General features: G+C 37.3%; 1 protein-coding gene across 3 annotated transcripts in view; it reads left to right on the plus strand.

The window, feature by feature from the left end:
* Positions 1–14539, plus strand: part of SPHKAP (SPHK1 interactor, AKAP domain containing) — a 214262-nt gene that overhangs the window by 53075 nt on the left and 146648 nt on the right. For all 3 annotated transcript variants that reach the window (XM_011984954.1, XM_011984955.1, XM_011984956.1), the window contains exon 2: positions 8199–8304. In XM_011984954.1, coding sequence (XP_011840344.1) covers positions 8199–8304 — 106 coding nt within the window. The remainder of the gene's footprint in view (positions 1–8198; positions 8305–14539) is intronic.

A 14539-nucleotide genomic window follows, 5' to 3' on the forward strand; every position in this document is an offset into this window, starting at 1 on the left:
TAAATATGCACGTATTCATGCCAAATTAACTTAGCAGCAGGAATGTGTACTTTCTATCTTACATTAAAATAATGTTTTTATACACATTATTTGTAGGACACACATTTTGAAAAAATTCCCCCATAGCCTCCATTAAAAAATGAAAGAGAAAAGAGAAAAAGGCTAAGTCATCATGCTCACTTGCTTGATCCTTTTTCAGAATGAGGGATTATAGTTGAGATCTTGGGAAAGCCTGAGATTGCGAAACAGCTTTTAAAGATATAAAACTAGTAAATCTGTACAGTAGTGATCAAACCATAGGAAATAACTTGTTATTGTCTCCTTAATGAGAGATAATATATCAATTTACAAAGCACAGATTGTTCAGTAGGTGTTATTTATATTGTTATATGATCTCCAATAACATTCTGTTTGGAAGTACAGCTGTTTTCTTCCATTAGGAAGTTTACCATTTGATTGCCTTTTCTGCTATAATCCACATATTTTATATAGTAGCTGTTTAAGAAGAGATTTCACATTTTACTGCATATATCTGATAGACAGCGTTGCCTAAATTAAAAAAGCATTAATTGAACAATATTCAACATAATGTTTTAGAGAAAACATTATACTGGCTATTGTTGAGAAAAGATTTCAGAACTGAAAATAGGAAATTTATCTGCTGTTGGTTTTTACAAATTACATTGCAAATGAAATAACAATACTAAATAGTGTCTTTGGGTTTCATCTTCTTTTAATAATCAAGACTGAACTAGAGGATAGTTAAATTTGAAGCCATTCTTTCTTCTAAGAATGGGACACTTGTTTTATGATTAATAATGAATGACCTGTTTATATTTTGTTTATTGCCACTTACCAATACCTCAAAAAGTGAAACCCACACTCAGGTCTGCAACAACATTTTCACCAATCTGAAGACAAAAACTGTAATAAAATTTTCTCACCCATCTTTTCTTGAAAAGAAATCCTGGATAATCATTCCTGGATAATATATCACAGTTTCTTGCTACACTGTTACAAAGCCCTTTATTTGAAGAATCATGGTTAACACAGAAATATAAAGGGTTTTCTTGAAGTTTATTTGGGAAAATAAAAGGCTGGGCCCTTTATAACATCATTACTGCCTTGGTTATTTTGATTTTACTGGTCTAGGAGATTAAGAAGTCTGGGATTTATTTTCCAGCTATGGAGCCACCTTTAAGTATTGAAACAGGACATACAATGATAGCTTCTAAATATTTTCAAGGTTTGATAATGGTTTCCTATGACACATTTTCTAAAATCCTACAGAATAAATGATGATTTTGTAGATCTTTCAGCTACCAATGAGTTAGTGACATATTTAATTTGAATGAATGACATGATATGTCCCACCTAGGAAAGAAAGAAAAAAACATAAACTTCTTATCTAGGAGATGAAACCAGAAACATGTGCACAGCAGTAAATGAAAAATTTTGCACTGGATGCATATTTAAATTGGTAAAACAGATTTTATGCAAGCTATTGCAGTAGGAGAGAGAGCTGTCAGTGCAGAACTGAGGTTAACTCCTAATACAGCAGGGATTAGTGGGGATTTACACCCCACAGGCAGAGTGAAGGGGTGAATGGACAGAAAATTACTAAGAGGGGATGTCAACAGTAGAGGATTCTGGCCAGGAGCTGTGGCTCACGCCTATAATCTCAGCACTTTGGGAGGCCGAGGTGGTTGGATCACAAGGTCAGGAGTTCGAGACCAGCCTGACCAACATGATGAAACCTTGTCTCTACTAAAAATACAAAAAAAAAAAAAATTAGCCGGACATAGTGGTGTGTGCCTGTAGGACAGGAGAATCACTTGAACCTAAGAGGTGAAGATTGCAGTGAGCAGAGATCACGCCACTGCACTCCAGCCTGGGCGACAGAGTGAGACTCTGTCTCAAAAAAAAAAACAAAAAATAACACACACAGTAGGGGATTTTTGCTAAACTGTCCTAACAGGCTGCTTAGTAGACAGGCCAAGGACTTTGTTATCAAAAGTGAGCAGATGAGGACGTTGATCAGATATTTGGATGTGAGAATTCTTTCTAAACATCCAAGTCTAAGTCATAGCAGGATTCTTCTCTACAACTGGCTCAGAGGCCAAGGTCCAGGCCTAGCTGAAAAGATGTCTCAAAGCAGCTTGAGTAAAGTTTGGTCAAGAGAAGAGTCTTTGTCAAGATTGGATAGAAGAGGAAGGTAGAAGACACTAACCCCTCAAGTGATGTTTTAAACAAGTCAGTTTTTGAAAAATTGACCTAAACCTCTGGGCTTCATGTAACAGGTAAATTACCCTGGATGAGGGTAAAATAAGAACATTCACTTGAGAGAATTTTCATTTTGAACTGTTTAAAATCTGTTTGAATATTTTAAAATCCTCTCAATTTTTGGTTGTCATATGTTGTTAAATTGATTTTAATGACAACAACTCAATTCCTTGCTCAAGATCTCTTCTGGTAGCTCTGAGTTTTACTTTTTTTCTAGTGTTGGGATTAAAGGATTTCATATAAAGCTCAAGAGTAGATATTCCTAATAGGGTTGAGACAATCAAATGAATTATAATTACTACATTTTACCAAGAGGATTCTTTAAGGGGGGAGAAGACAAGGGCCAATCTTATCTTTCAGAAATCTGTTAAAATGGTTTAACTTTACCCTGTGTTTACTTGACATTTTAGCAAGCATAACAGCAGAATCTCTTTTCATTAGAACTATCCTGGGAAATTCTTTAAATTATCTTCTCAGATGTGGCTTATCTCACCATCTGTCAGTACTGCAGAAAATTTAGCATTGAATTCAAATGCTTGTTTGTGCCTAATCTTTTGAGGTTAATCAGGATGCCCAGAAAGATAAGAACAAACAACCTCAGTAAGAGCTTGTTGGGCATCTCCCACTGACTGGCACTGTCCTGTGTCCTAAGTGATCCCCTGCCCTTTTAGAACATACAGCCTAAAGTGGAAAGAGACAAATATTACAAAATTATATGCCTTTTGGACAAGTGCTAAAGCAAGATACGGCTCAGAGTGCTGTTGGAATACACAAGAGGAGTGTCTCTCTCACTTCCTGAGTTGGAGTGGGGTGGGAATGTGTGGATGGGAACGAGGCAGGAGTGTAAGTGTGTTTGTGTGTGCGTGGGGCACTGGCAGTACGTGGGAGAGGAGAAGTGGCCTCCTTGGCAAGGGGAAGGGAGAAGGGAGGTGCCAGAGGTAATTTATAAGCCAAGACCCAAAGGATAGAGTAGGATTTACCAAGAAGGGAAGGTGAGGACTAGGCAGAATATTCCTAACCAAAGTAATATCATGAGGATATTACACCTGGGCCTCTTTATCTATGTTTGCCCAATCTCTTTTACTCTGATCTATTTTTCTCAGTATCACAATGATGTCCCACAAGCAAATGGAATGTGAATTCAATTTAATATGTTATATAAGCATTTCTCAGACTCTAATGGATGTATAAATTACCTGAGTTTAATGTCAATATGCAGATTCTGATTCAGTAGCTCTGAGTTTCTGGGTGTCCAACAAGCTCCCAAGTGACACCAATACTGCTGGTCCATGGACCAAACTGCAACGCAATGTATGGACAACTCAGTTTCCAGTAACTGGATACGACTCTCTCTAGGGAAATAACTGGATATTCCCTAGGCTGTTTTCACTATTGATGTGACCTACTTATTCATATTGCATGAGTCACTGCAGTGGTAGCAATACGGTGGCAACATAGCATCTCATTTATTAATATATGAGATTGTTCTATAAAGAAAGCTGCTCTATAGAAATCTGGTTTAACATCGCTAGTTCAAATTCAGCTTCATACCTTCTTTCCCATCTTTATCTACATCCTCATTGAAACACACTTAACAGTTTCAGCATGAAACCAGTTTGAAAGGTCACGCTTAATAAATATTGTCAACACTTGTCAAAATCAAAGGAAAATGTCCCAGGGAAGAATTTGCCGCCTTACCCATTAGGAGCAAGTTATAAAGCTGTCCTGTCTCTTGACAGCAATTCGTTTAATGTCGATTTCAGCTCATTTTAATACAGGCATGAGTTTCATATTGCTGCCATCGCCGCCTCATCCTGTAACAGCAAACGTTCTGCTTCTCTAAAGAGCAAGGACAGCATCATTGTAAATACTCTAAAAATTCTCTCTCCATCCAAAAGGTATGGGAACAGACTGGGCCATGTTGTAAAGTCACCTACTGGAAAGGCACACCCACATCAGGTGCTTTAAAACATAAGCCTACCTACATTTTCTTTGATATTAGGCATCATTAAAATGATATACAATGTGTTTCAGAAGATGCATTTGCTTTAAATGTGGGTACAGTGGAGTTGCATTACACTTGTCATCTAGTAATGCATTAATTTTTGCCCCACCATGTGACTCAACTTCCTCATTTACTACTCACAACAATGAACAAATATATATGTGCATATATATAGTTAAATTTATTTGTTAATGCTATACGGGCTTAGCATTAGAACAAATGGCATCAGCCTTGCAGGCAAGCAAAAAAACATTCTAATTCCCTTCCATACCTTCGTTTTCAACTAGGATTTTACAGTCATCTTAGAGGCAGAAAAACTTTCATACCAAGACATCTGTGGGTAGACTTGTCATTACTTCCTCCTATTAGATGAGCTCAGCAGTTCTTAAACTTTTGAGTGCATAAAAAGTACTGTAGCAGGTTGTCTATCTAAAGCTATAAATAAAAGTGCTTTATGGGCAAATATGTAATTTTCAAGGCTGACCTTTTAGTTTTCTCTATTTTTACATTACCCCAAATTTGGACCTAACCATCTCTGCGCAAGTTAGATGTGATTTCCTTCCAGAGTGACCAGAGGCTGTTGAAGTGCTTTTTTGCTTTTTGTTTGTTTTGTTTTGTTTTGTTTTGTTTTTTGTTTTTGAGACGGAGTTTTGCTCTTGTTGCCCAGGCTGGAGAGCAATGGCGCGATCTCGGCTCACTGCAACCTCTGCCTCCCAGATTGAAGCGATTCTCCTGCCTCAGCCTCCTGAGTAGCTGGGTTACAGGCATACACCACCATGCCCAGCTAATTTTGTATTTTTAGTAGAGACGGGTTTCTCCATGTTGGTCAGGCTGGTCTTGAATTCCCGATCTCAGGTGATCCGCCCACCTCGGCCTCCCAAAGTGCTGGAATTACAGGTGTGAGCCACTGCGCCCGGACTCAAAGTGATATTTCTACAATGTTTCATATCTGAAAGGAGCAGCCTGAGGTCTGTGTCAGCCTTACTTCTCACTTTGCCCATTTCCTACTTCTGCCGTCTCTAGCCTCTAAAAATCATAGCAGATATCTTAGCACTGGGAGTAAGTCCAGGGATGGCCTGCATGGAATGGATCCACTAGCCCATCAAAGCTGCCTGGAGGACACAGTAGCAACAGGACACAGAGCTGTGGGACCCTATATCCTGTCTCCCTGAACTGCACACAGGGCCTTGGCTGGCTCCTAGAAGGAGTCATATAACTTGACTTAGAAGTCAAGTTTTTATAGATCAAAATTAGCTTGGTGCATGGCCTTCTCTTCCACATGTAAACTATTTGGAACCTAACAGTAATAGCCGTTTGGCCTTTTGGTAAAAGCCAAACTGTCCTGTGGACAAGAAAGCATTCAGAGAGATGTCCCTTGGGTTTGAAGTAAATGGCAGCCTAAAAAGTTATAGGCCCACATTGTAGGAAACATGTAAAGACAGGGGCTGAAAACTCGGTCATCTCTGATATTTTGCCAGGTGACTTCCAGAGCTGTGAGGGAACCACAGACTTTAGTCCAAACATGTCATTTATAAATGATGAGACTAAGACTCAGAAAGGCTACGTGGCAGAATAGGTCAGCATTGGCAGCCAGGAAATGCAGCTAATTTCTTTTTCTTGTTTTCTTCCTCTCTTTCTTTCCTTCTTTCTTTCTTTCCTTCCTTCCTTCCTCCCTTTCTCCCTTCCTCCCTCCCTCCTTCCTTCCCTTCCTTCCTTCCTTTCTTCCTTTTTTTCTCTCTCCCTCCCTCCTTCCATCTTTCTCCCTCCCTCCTTCCTTCCTTCCGTTCTCTTCCTTCCTCTTCTCCCTCTCTCCCTCTCTCTCTTTCTTTCTTTCTCTCTGTTTCTTCCTTCCTTCCTTTTTTCTTCTTTCTCTCTTTCTCTTTTTCTTTCCTTCCTTCCTCCCTTCCTTCTTTCTTTCCTTCCTTTCTTTATCTTTCCTCAGCTAAGCAAAGGTAATATGGATGTTATCCTTTCACGTACATTAGGTTCACTCTAGCCCTCAAGTGACAATTGCTCAAAAAGTAATATATTAAAAATTCTAACAAAACAGATTTTATTTTAATTACTCTGTGCAGATTTTGCCTGAATCTATGATTTGTTACACAGCACAGTCAGTAGTCATTTTTTAAATGTCATTCCATAATAATGGAAATGCCAAAAGACTACACTAATGTCCTGTTTGACTTATGGCTAATTGAAAATTGATTAATTTAGTGCTTGAAACATGAGAGTTATAGGTTAGTTAGAAATAAATTGTTTGTTTAACTAATCTTTTATTTGGCACTTGTTTTAAGAGAAAACATCTACCTTTTGCACTGAAAATTTTATACAGAACTATCAGATCGTATTCCAAAAGTATATGTTAATGAATTGTGTATTGTTCTGTGTGGACAACAACAACAAAAATTAAACATATAGACTTAAGCTATCAGTACATTTTAAAAGTCCAAATTATTATATTTTCAGAAGAAAAATATTTAGAAATACATATAACATTTAGAGAGTTTTTATATTTAAATGAGGTTCAATTTTGAGTTTCTAGTCATATTATTTAAAAAATTTGATAATTTTCATTTTTATCACATCTTGAAAACATAGAAGCAATTTTTTATTTTTTTATTTTTTATTTATTTATTTTGTTTGTTTGTTTGTTTTTTGTTTTTTGAGACAGAGTCTCACTCTCTCGCCCAGGCTGGAGTACAATGGCACCATCTTGGCTCACTACAACCTCCACCTCTTGGGTTCAAGCTCTTCTCCTGCCTCAGCCTCCCAAGTAGCTGGGACTACAGGTGTGCACCACCAAGCCCGGCTAATTTTTTGTATTTTAAGAGAGATGGGGTTTCACTGTGTTGCCCAGGCTGGTCTCAAACTCCTGAGGTCAGTCAATCCACCCACCTCACCCTCCCAAAGTTTCGGGCTTACAGGTGTGAGCCACCACACCCAGCATTGTTTTGTTTTGTTTTGTTTTGTTTTGTTTTGTTTTGTTTTGTTTTGCTTTGAGACAGGGTCTCACTCTGTCACTCAGGCTGGAGTGCAGTAGCATGATCTCAGCTCACAGAGACCTCCGCCACCCAGGTTCAAATGATTCTCATACCTCAGCCTCCTGAGTAGCTGGGATTACAGGCACATGCCACCACGTCTGGCTAATTTTTTTGTATTTTTAGTAGCAACAGGGTTTCACTGTATTGGCCAGGCAGGTCTCAAACTCCTGATCTCAAATGATCTGCCTGCCTCAGCTTCCCAAAGTGCTGGGATTACAGGCGTGAGCCACTGTGCTCGGCCAATTTTTAATATTTTTAAAATATTAATACAACTCTGTGTGTAGTCAAGCCCATCAAGATTTGACAGAGCTGGCAAGGGGGCAGGGGGTGTAAGTCTATACTTTTGGAGATAGAGAATTTGAGGCGCTCTCTCCAGCCACAGAGAGGATAAAGGGATGACTTGCATTTTCTAAAGTTCACACTTTTTTTTAAATGGCATTATACTGAGTCCAAATTAAAATTATATTTTACCTCCACTTTAAAAAATAAAATGAGTATTTGTTATGTGTTGGTGTTTTCAGAGCTGGATTAATGTGACAATTGAGAAAAATGTATTTGGGTTTTATAACTGCTTGCTTAAAAAAAGATGCTAACAAGGCTAGTAGTCAGACAGATGCAATTATATCCCTCAAAGCACTGTGGAAGGCATTGGGTTGCAGTTTTATGGTCACAGTAGGATCATCTATAGTGGTTCCACCAATTATAAAAGTGTATGCAACGAAGAAATATCCATTTCAGCAATCGGATTTGCAGTGTTTAATGCAATCTGAAAAGATGATTTTTGATATACCATGTTGTGATTTATTCTTTATTTCTAAATATAGAGATGACTCACTGGAACATGTTTTTGTGTTTTGGGTCACAAACAGCAACTTGGAGTCATCACGGATGTGTGACGTTTTGGGACCGCAGCAGGGCAGAGGCTGTGGCAGCTCAGGAGGTGGCCCGGGGAACTCCATCACTGCCTGCAAGAAGGTAACCTTGGCTTACACCACTTTCTTCTTGACTGTTGAACTTGAACACTCATTTAACTGGAAATTTTAAGCTCTCTTCCTAAAGTAGGAACAACAATAAAAACAAACAACAAAATGAACCACGGTTAGCTTTCCCAAGTAAGCCTTGATAACATTAAAATTTTAACTTATGGAAATGATGAGAAAATTCAAGCATAGAAAATTATAAGCCTCCACTGCCATACTACATCAACGCAAGACTTTTTGCCGGTACTTCTTCTTAAACTTAGCCATGAATAACAGTTTCTTGCATCTCCTTTCAGAAAAATGTTCATGGGTTTTGAATGAGTCAACATATTATATTAAGTTACTAAGTCTGTATCTAAGAAAATTTTAGGGCTGTTTTGCTTTTGGTATTTCCATAAAACAAAGGGTATGCTGGGATTATTTTACTAAGAAAAACAGAATTGTATTTTCTAGAACATAGACTTAAGAGCTGATAAAAAAAAAATTATGCTCTAAGATAGTTGCAAGAACCCTTGAACAACATAAAATCATAGAACCTGACTACCTCATTTTTCCAGCCAATCAGCACTAAGGCCCCAAAACTTGAAGTACAATGCCCACGATCCTGGTTCCCCATCTAATGCTTTTATCACTATTTGATGCTGAATTCCAGGGTAGTATATGTTTCTTCTCATCCCAATTCAGAAGCAATCACACTGAGTTATTTCATTTATTGCAAAAACATTAAATTATAAAAACTTATAGATGTAAATTAACACAAATTCTGTTACTAAGCATATTGTTTATGTGTATGTATTGTGTATATATGTGATATACATTATATATATGCATATATATACACATATATGTATGTCTGTATATATATACACACACCCAGTTAAGCAGCATTAATAATTCTCTGCTTGTGTGACTTTTGTATAAGTTTTTAGTTTTCAAGTGTTAGAGATATGAACAAATATCTGTACTAAAAATATACTTATTACAGAAAGGTAACATTAAACATAATTTTACAAAAGTATTTCCATACATTCATTCATAACCGAATCTGAAAAAACTTTCTAATTAATTAAGGATTCTTATTAGCACATGTTGTATGATCTATTATTCTTTCTCCTCTTATAAATTCCTGCAAAGGAACTGGTGCTATAAATTCCCCTTTTTGATGAAGGAAACTAATGCACTATAATTCAAAATGATTTCAAGTTACTCATAAAAGAGCTAATAGTTTATAAATCGATTTATAAAACAGGTCTCCAAGCCTTAGGTATACTCTGTCGAACTCTGTAACTCCAAATTGTAAATGCTTCCTCATAATCTGTACCTTTTACAGGGCTAAATAACTTTTAGCTTATTCTAATTTTTTAAAATACATGTATGTTTATTGATACAAGGTTGTGTGGTATTTAAAAGAAGAATTGAATCCAGACTGCCTGAATTTAACAGCCAGTTCCATCATTACTTGTGTGATCTTGAGCAAATGACTTTACTTCATGTCTCAATTTCCTCATGTGAAAAATGAAGAAAATAGTATTATCTATTTTACAAGATTGAAGCGAGGACTCAATGAATTAATTGATGTGAAATGTTTACAGCAGTGCCTGGCACACTTCATGCACTCAAAATAAAGATCTCTATCACTAATATTACTCTACAGAAGAATATTATCAGCAAGCATACAGTCACAGAAAATCATTCCGTATAGGTATTACCATTCCTAGAGAGTTAGGGATTTATGATCTGTTATCTCAGCTACAGTTATTTCCCTGGAAAAGAGGTGGTCACATTTATTTCTTTTAAAAAAAAAATCCCATCTAGAAGCTACTGAACTGAAAGGGCTGTTTGGACCTGGATGTCTACTCAAAAAATTAAAACTGGTGCTGGGCGTGGTGGCTCACGCCTGTAATCCCAGCACTTTGGGAGTTGGAGGCGGATGGATCACCTGAGGTCAGGAATTCGAGACCAGCCTCTCCGATATGGTGAAACCCCGACTCTACTAAAATACAAAAGTTAGCTGGGTGTGGTGGCAGGTGCCTTTAGTCCCAGCTACTCGGGAGGCTGAGGAGAGAATTGCTTGAACCCGGGAGGGGGAGGTTGCAGTGAGCCAAGATCATGCCACTGCACTCCAGCCTGGGTGGCAGAGCAATACTCTGTCTCAAAAAAATGAAAAATAAAAAATAAAAATAAAGCTAATCTTTAATTCTAAACGACTCATTAGCACATATATTTGCATGTGTATACATAAGTATAAATGTGTATATGTATACATCAATATATACATTTACAAATAAGAATGTAAAATTTTAACATAATCTGACTCATTTCACAATTATTTCTAGAATAACTATTGGGAAATTGAACATATTAAATTGTCTTTTTTACAGATCACAAATGATCAAATATAGGCAATTTTGTATGGCCCAACCTAAATACATTCAAAACTCTGTTAGATCTTGGGGAGAAATACAAAGATAGGTCATAAATGACCCTCACCCTTAATGAATTCACAGCATGGTTTGGGATATAATACTGGTTTCTCTTGTAAAAATTCAAGTAATAATTCATAAGTTAAACTATTATGCAAGATAACAACAGACATGCCTTGTTTTACTCTACTTCACATTATTGGACTTAGCAGGTACTACATCTTTTATAAAATGAAGGTTTGTGTCAATCTTGCATCCAGCAAGTCCATTGGTGCCACTTTTCCAACAGAACATGCTCACTTAGTGACGCTGTGTCACATTTTGGTAATTCTCTCAGTATTTCAAACTTTTCATTATTATATCTGTTGTGGTGATCTGTTACCAGCGGTCTTCGACGTTACTATGGTAATTGTTTTGGAAGCCATGAACTGCACCCAAATAAGATGATGAACTTAATCAGTAAATGTGTGCGCTCCAACTGCTCCAAGGAAAAGCCATCTTGTTAGAGGCTAATGAAGTTGGTAACCTCAAGTGACGGCCAATGCTCATTTACTGTTCCAAAAATCCTAGGGCCCCTACGTATTATGCTAAATCTACTACCTGGGTTCTATAAATGGAACAACAAAGCCTAGATTACAGCACATCTGTTTACAGCATGGTTTACTGAATATTTTAAGCCCCCTGTTAAAGCCTTCTGCTCAGGAAAAAAAAAAAAAAAGATTCCTATCTAAATATATTACTGCTCATTGACAATGAATCTGGTCACTTGAGATCTCTGGTGGAGGTATACATGGAAATTAATAATGTTTTCATGCCTGCTAACACAACCCATTCTGCAGCCCATGAATCAAGGAGTAATTTTGATTTTCAAGTGTTAATGTTTAAGAACTGCATTTAATAAGGCTATAACTGTCATAGATAATAATTCGTTAGATGGATCTGGGCAAAGTAGATAGAAAATCTTCTAGAAAGGATTTACCATTCTAGATGCTATTAAGAACATTTATGATTCATGGGAGAATGTCAAAATGTTAACATAAACATGAGTTTGAAAGTTGATCCCAACTCTCATGAGTGACTGAAGGGTTCAATACACGTAGTTGAAATAACAAGAAAACTAGAATTGGAAGTAGAGCCTGAAGAATGACTGAATTGCTGCAATCTCCTGATAAATCTTGAAGGAATGAGGAATTACTTCTTATGGAAAGAAAGTAGTTTCTTGAGATGGACTCTACTCCTGGAGAAGATGCTGTGAAAGTTTTTGAAACAACAACGAAGGATTCAGAATATTACATAAACTTAATTGATAACACAGCAGCAGATTTTTGAGAGGACTAACTCCAATTTTGAAAGTTCTCCTGTGGGTAAAATGCTATTGAATAGCAAGCATTGCATGCTCCAGAGAAGTCTTTGGTGAAAACACAGTTCATCAATGTGGCAACATTCATTGTTGCCTTATTTTAAGAAATTGCAACAGCTACTGTAAGGTAACCTTCAGTGTCCACCACCTTGATCAATTAGTAGCCATCAACCTGGAGGAGACAAGATCTTTCACCAGCAAAAGGATTACAGCTCGCTGAAGGCTCAGATGATTGCTAGCATTTTTTTAGCTACAAAGTATTTTTAATTAAGCTACATACTTTGTTGGTTATAATGCTATTTCACACTTAATAGACTATAGTATAATACAGAGATAACTTTTATATGCATTGGGAAACCAAAAGTTTTGTGAGTCCCTTTATTGTGACATTTGCTTTGTTGTGGGGATCTGTGACTGAATCCACAATATCTCCGAGATGTGCCTATGTAAATCAGCAGAAAACAGGTTTTGTTTTCATTAAAAGCTAAGAGCCAAGATCATCCTTAGATTTGCAATAGACATCAGCAAGTTCAGCAGAAAGTCCTCAGAAGGATGATCAAGATTTGAATTGAGAAAGAGAAGATACACCCAAACTTGGAAAGGGCTGCTACAAATTAGTGAAGAAGTCAGTACCTTTCCTGGGAATATATTTTTTAATATTTATAGCACATTTCTTTCATTTCAAATATTCTGTCACGCTTACATAAAAATTGCATTTAAAAGACAATTTAGTAACTGTATATGCCACATGTCAAACACTGTGGGGCTCTCATTGCTTACCTTCTCTTCAAAAGAGTAGTTCACCAGTGTTTTCTTCTTCTTTGTATCCAGAACAAAAGCACCCAATAAAAAGTCATTTAATAGTGAATGGTTTTATGCCATTATTAATTATTTTATTATTAAATAATACTGCGAGCTAATTCTTTAAAATCTTGTTAATCACAGATTACAGAACAGAGAAAGAGAAGGTCCATGTGTTAAATGCCCATGCAATGTATGTTCTGTACAAAAAAGGCAAAAAGAACAAGGACAGTTACATCTGAGAAGCAGCAAGGCTGTCCTGATAAATCGCCACTCTTCACAGTCAATCAACCTTCACTGAGAGTACCATGGATAATTGAAATCTATTGGTAATTCCCCAAACTCATTCCATGTAATTGTGTCATCTTTTTCCTCATCAAATCTTTTTATCAGAACTGACATATTGCTAAATTAACTGGTGGAAGAAATAAAACAAGGGTCCACAAGATAATGCATTCGTTGGACAATCAGCCTCCGAAAAAATTGCAAATTGACTGAATTTTTTTCATATGTTTCATAATGAATCTCTAAGGGTTTCAGGAATCCTACCCAGACACAATTGCTTGTGTTCCTCAAATTTCCTCTGTAGTATTAGAGAAATATGATCCCTGGAAGCTGCAGCTCTGAAAAAGCCATAGCATCAGGAATAACACTTTGGTGTGCTTATTCGAAGGAGGAACTCTTCAATATATGTTTTCGGTAGTGAGAGATGGCCTTTCCCCAGAGCTAAGATGATCATACCATACAGTGACAATTTTCATATATTGTCCTCGTATTTTGTTAATAGACCCCCATTTGCTCTCATAAGTGTTTTGGTGTGCAAAATAACTTATATGGTCATCCCAACTCTGGCTTCAGAATTATCTTTTCTCTCCCTCTCTCTTTTTTAAGAGCTAGGCAAGTTAGATAAATTCACACTGAGGTTTTAGTGATTGCTTAATGGAGTGGTGACAAATAAATTATGTTTGCTACTACTATTACCCTCTCCCTTAACATTGATAATTGAGCCTATTGAACCTGGACATGACCTCAGAATTCTACTTATTACAAAGCTCTAAACAAACACTTTCAATCCATCCACGTTGGAAAGTGAGCTAACCTCTATGTCACCCTAATTAATGTGCACCGAGACACAGGGCCGTTTTAACGTATGCAACATGATTTCCCAAAATAATGCATTTAAAATGATATAATTACAAAATACTACAAGAAAAAATGGAAAAGAGCTGCTGGGTAGGAAGCCCTAAAGTTCTCCCCCTAGAATCCCTTGAATTATATTTAACATAAGCATTGCCTGATGCCCCCATCTCATACAACCACTCCTTCTTTGTTTTTGTTGTTGTTGTTGTTGTTGAGGCATATTACTCTGTCACCCAGGCTGGTGTGCTGTGGCGTGATCTCAGCTCACTGCAACCTCCGCTTCCTAGGTTCAAGCGTTTCTCCTGCCTCAGCCTCCCAAGCAACCGGGATTACAGGTGTACGCCATGACACTCAGCTAATTCTTTTTGTATTTTTAGTAGAGATGTGGTTTCACCATGTTGGCCAGGCTGGTCTCGAACTCCTGACCTCAAACAAGCCTCCCGCCTCAGCCTCCCAAAGTGCTGGGATTACAGGCATGAGCCACCATGCTCAGCCCAACCACTCCT

This window comes from Mandrillus leucophaeus, unplaced genomic scaffold (genome assembly GCF_000951045.1).
Source record: "Mandrillus leucophaeus isolate KB7577 unplaced genomic scaffold, Mleu.le_1.0 Scaffold277, whole genome shotgun sequence".
In the NCBI taxonomy this organism is placed as follows: Eukaryota; Metazoa; Chordata; class Mammalia; order Primates; family Cercopithecidae; genus Mandrillus; species Mandrillus leucophaeus.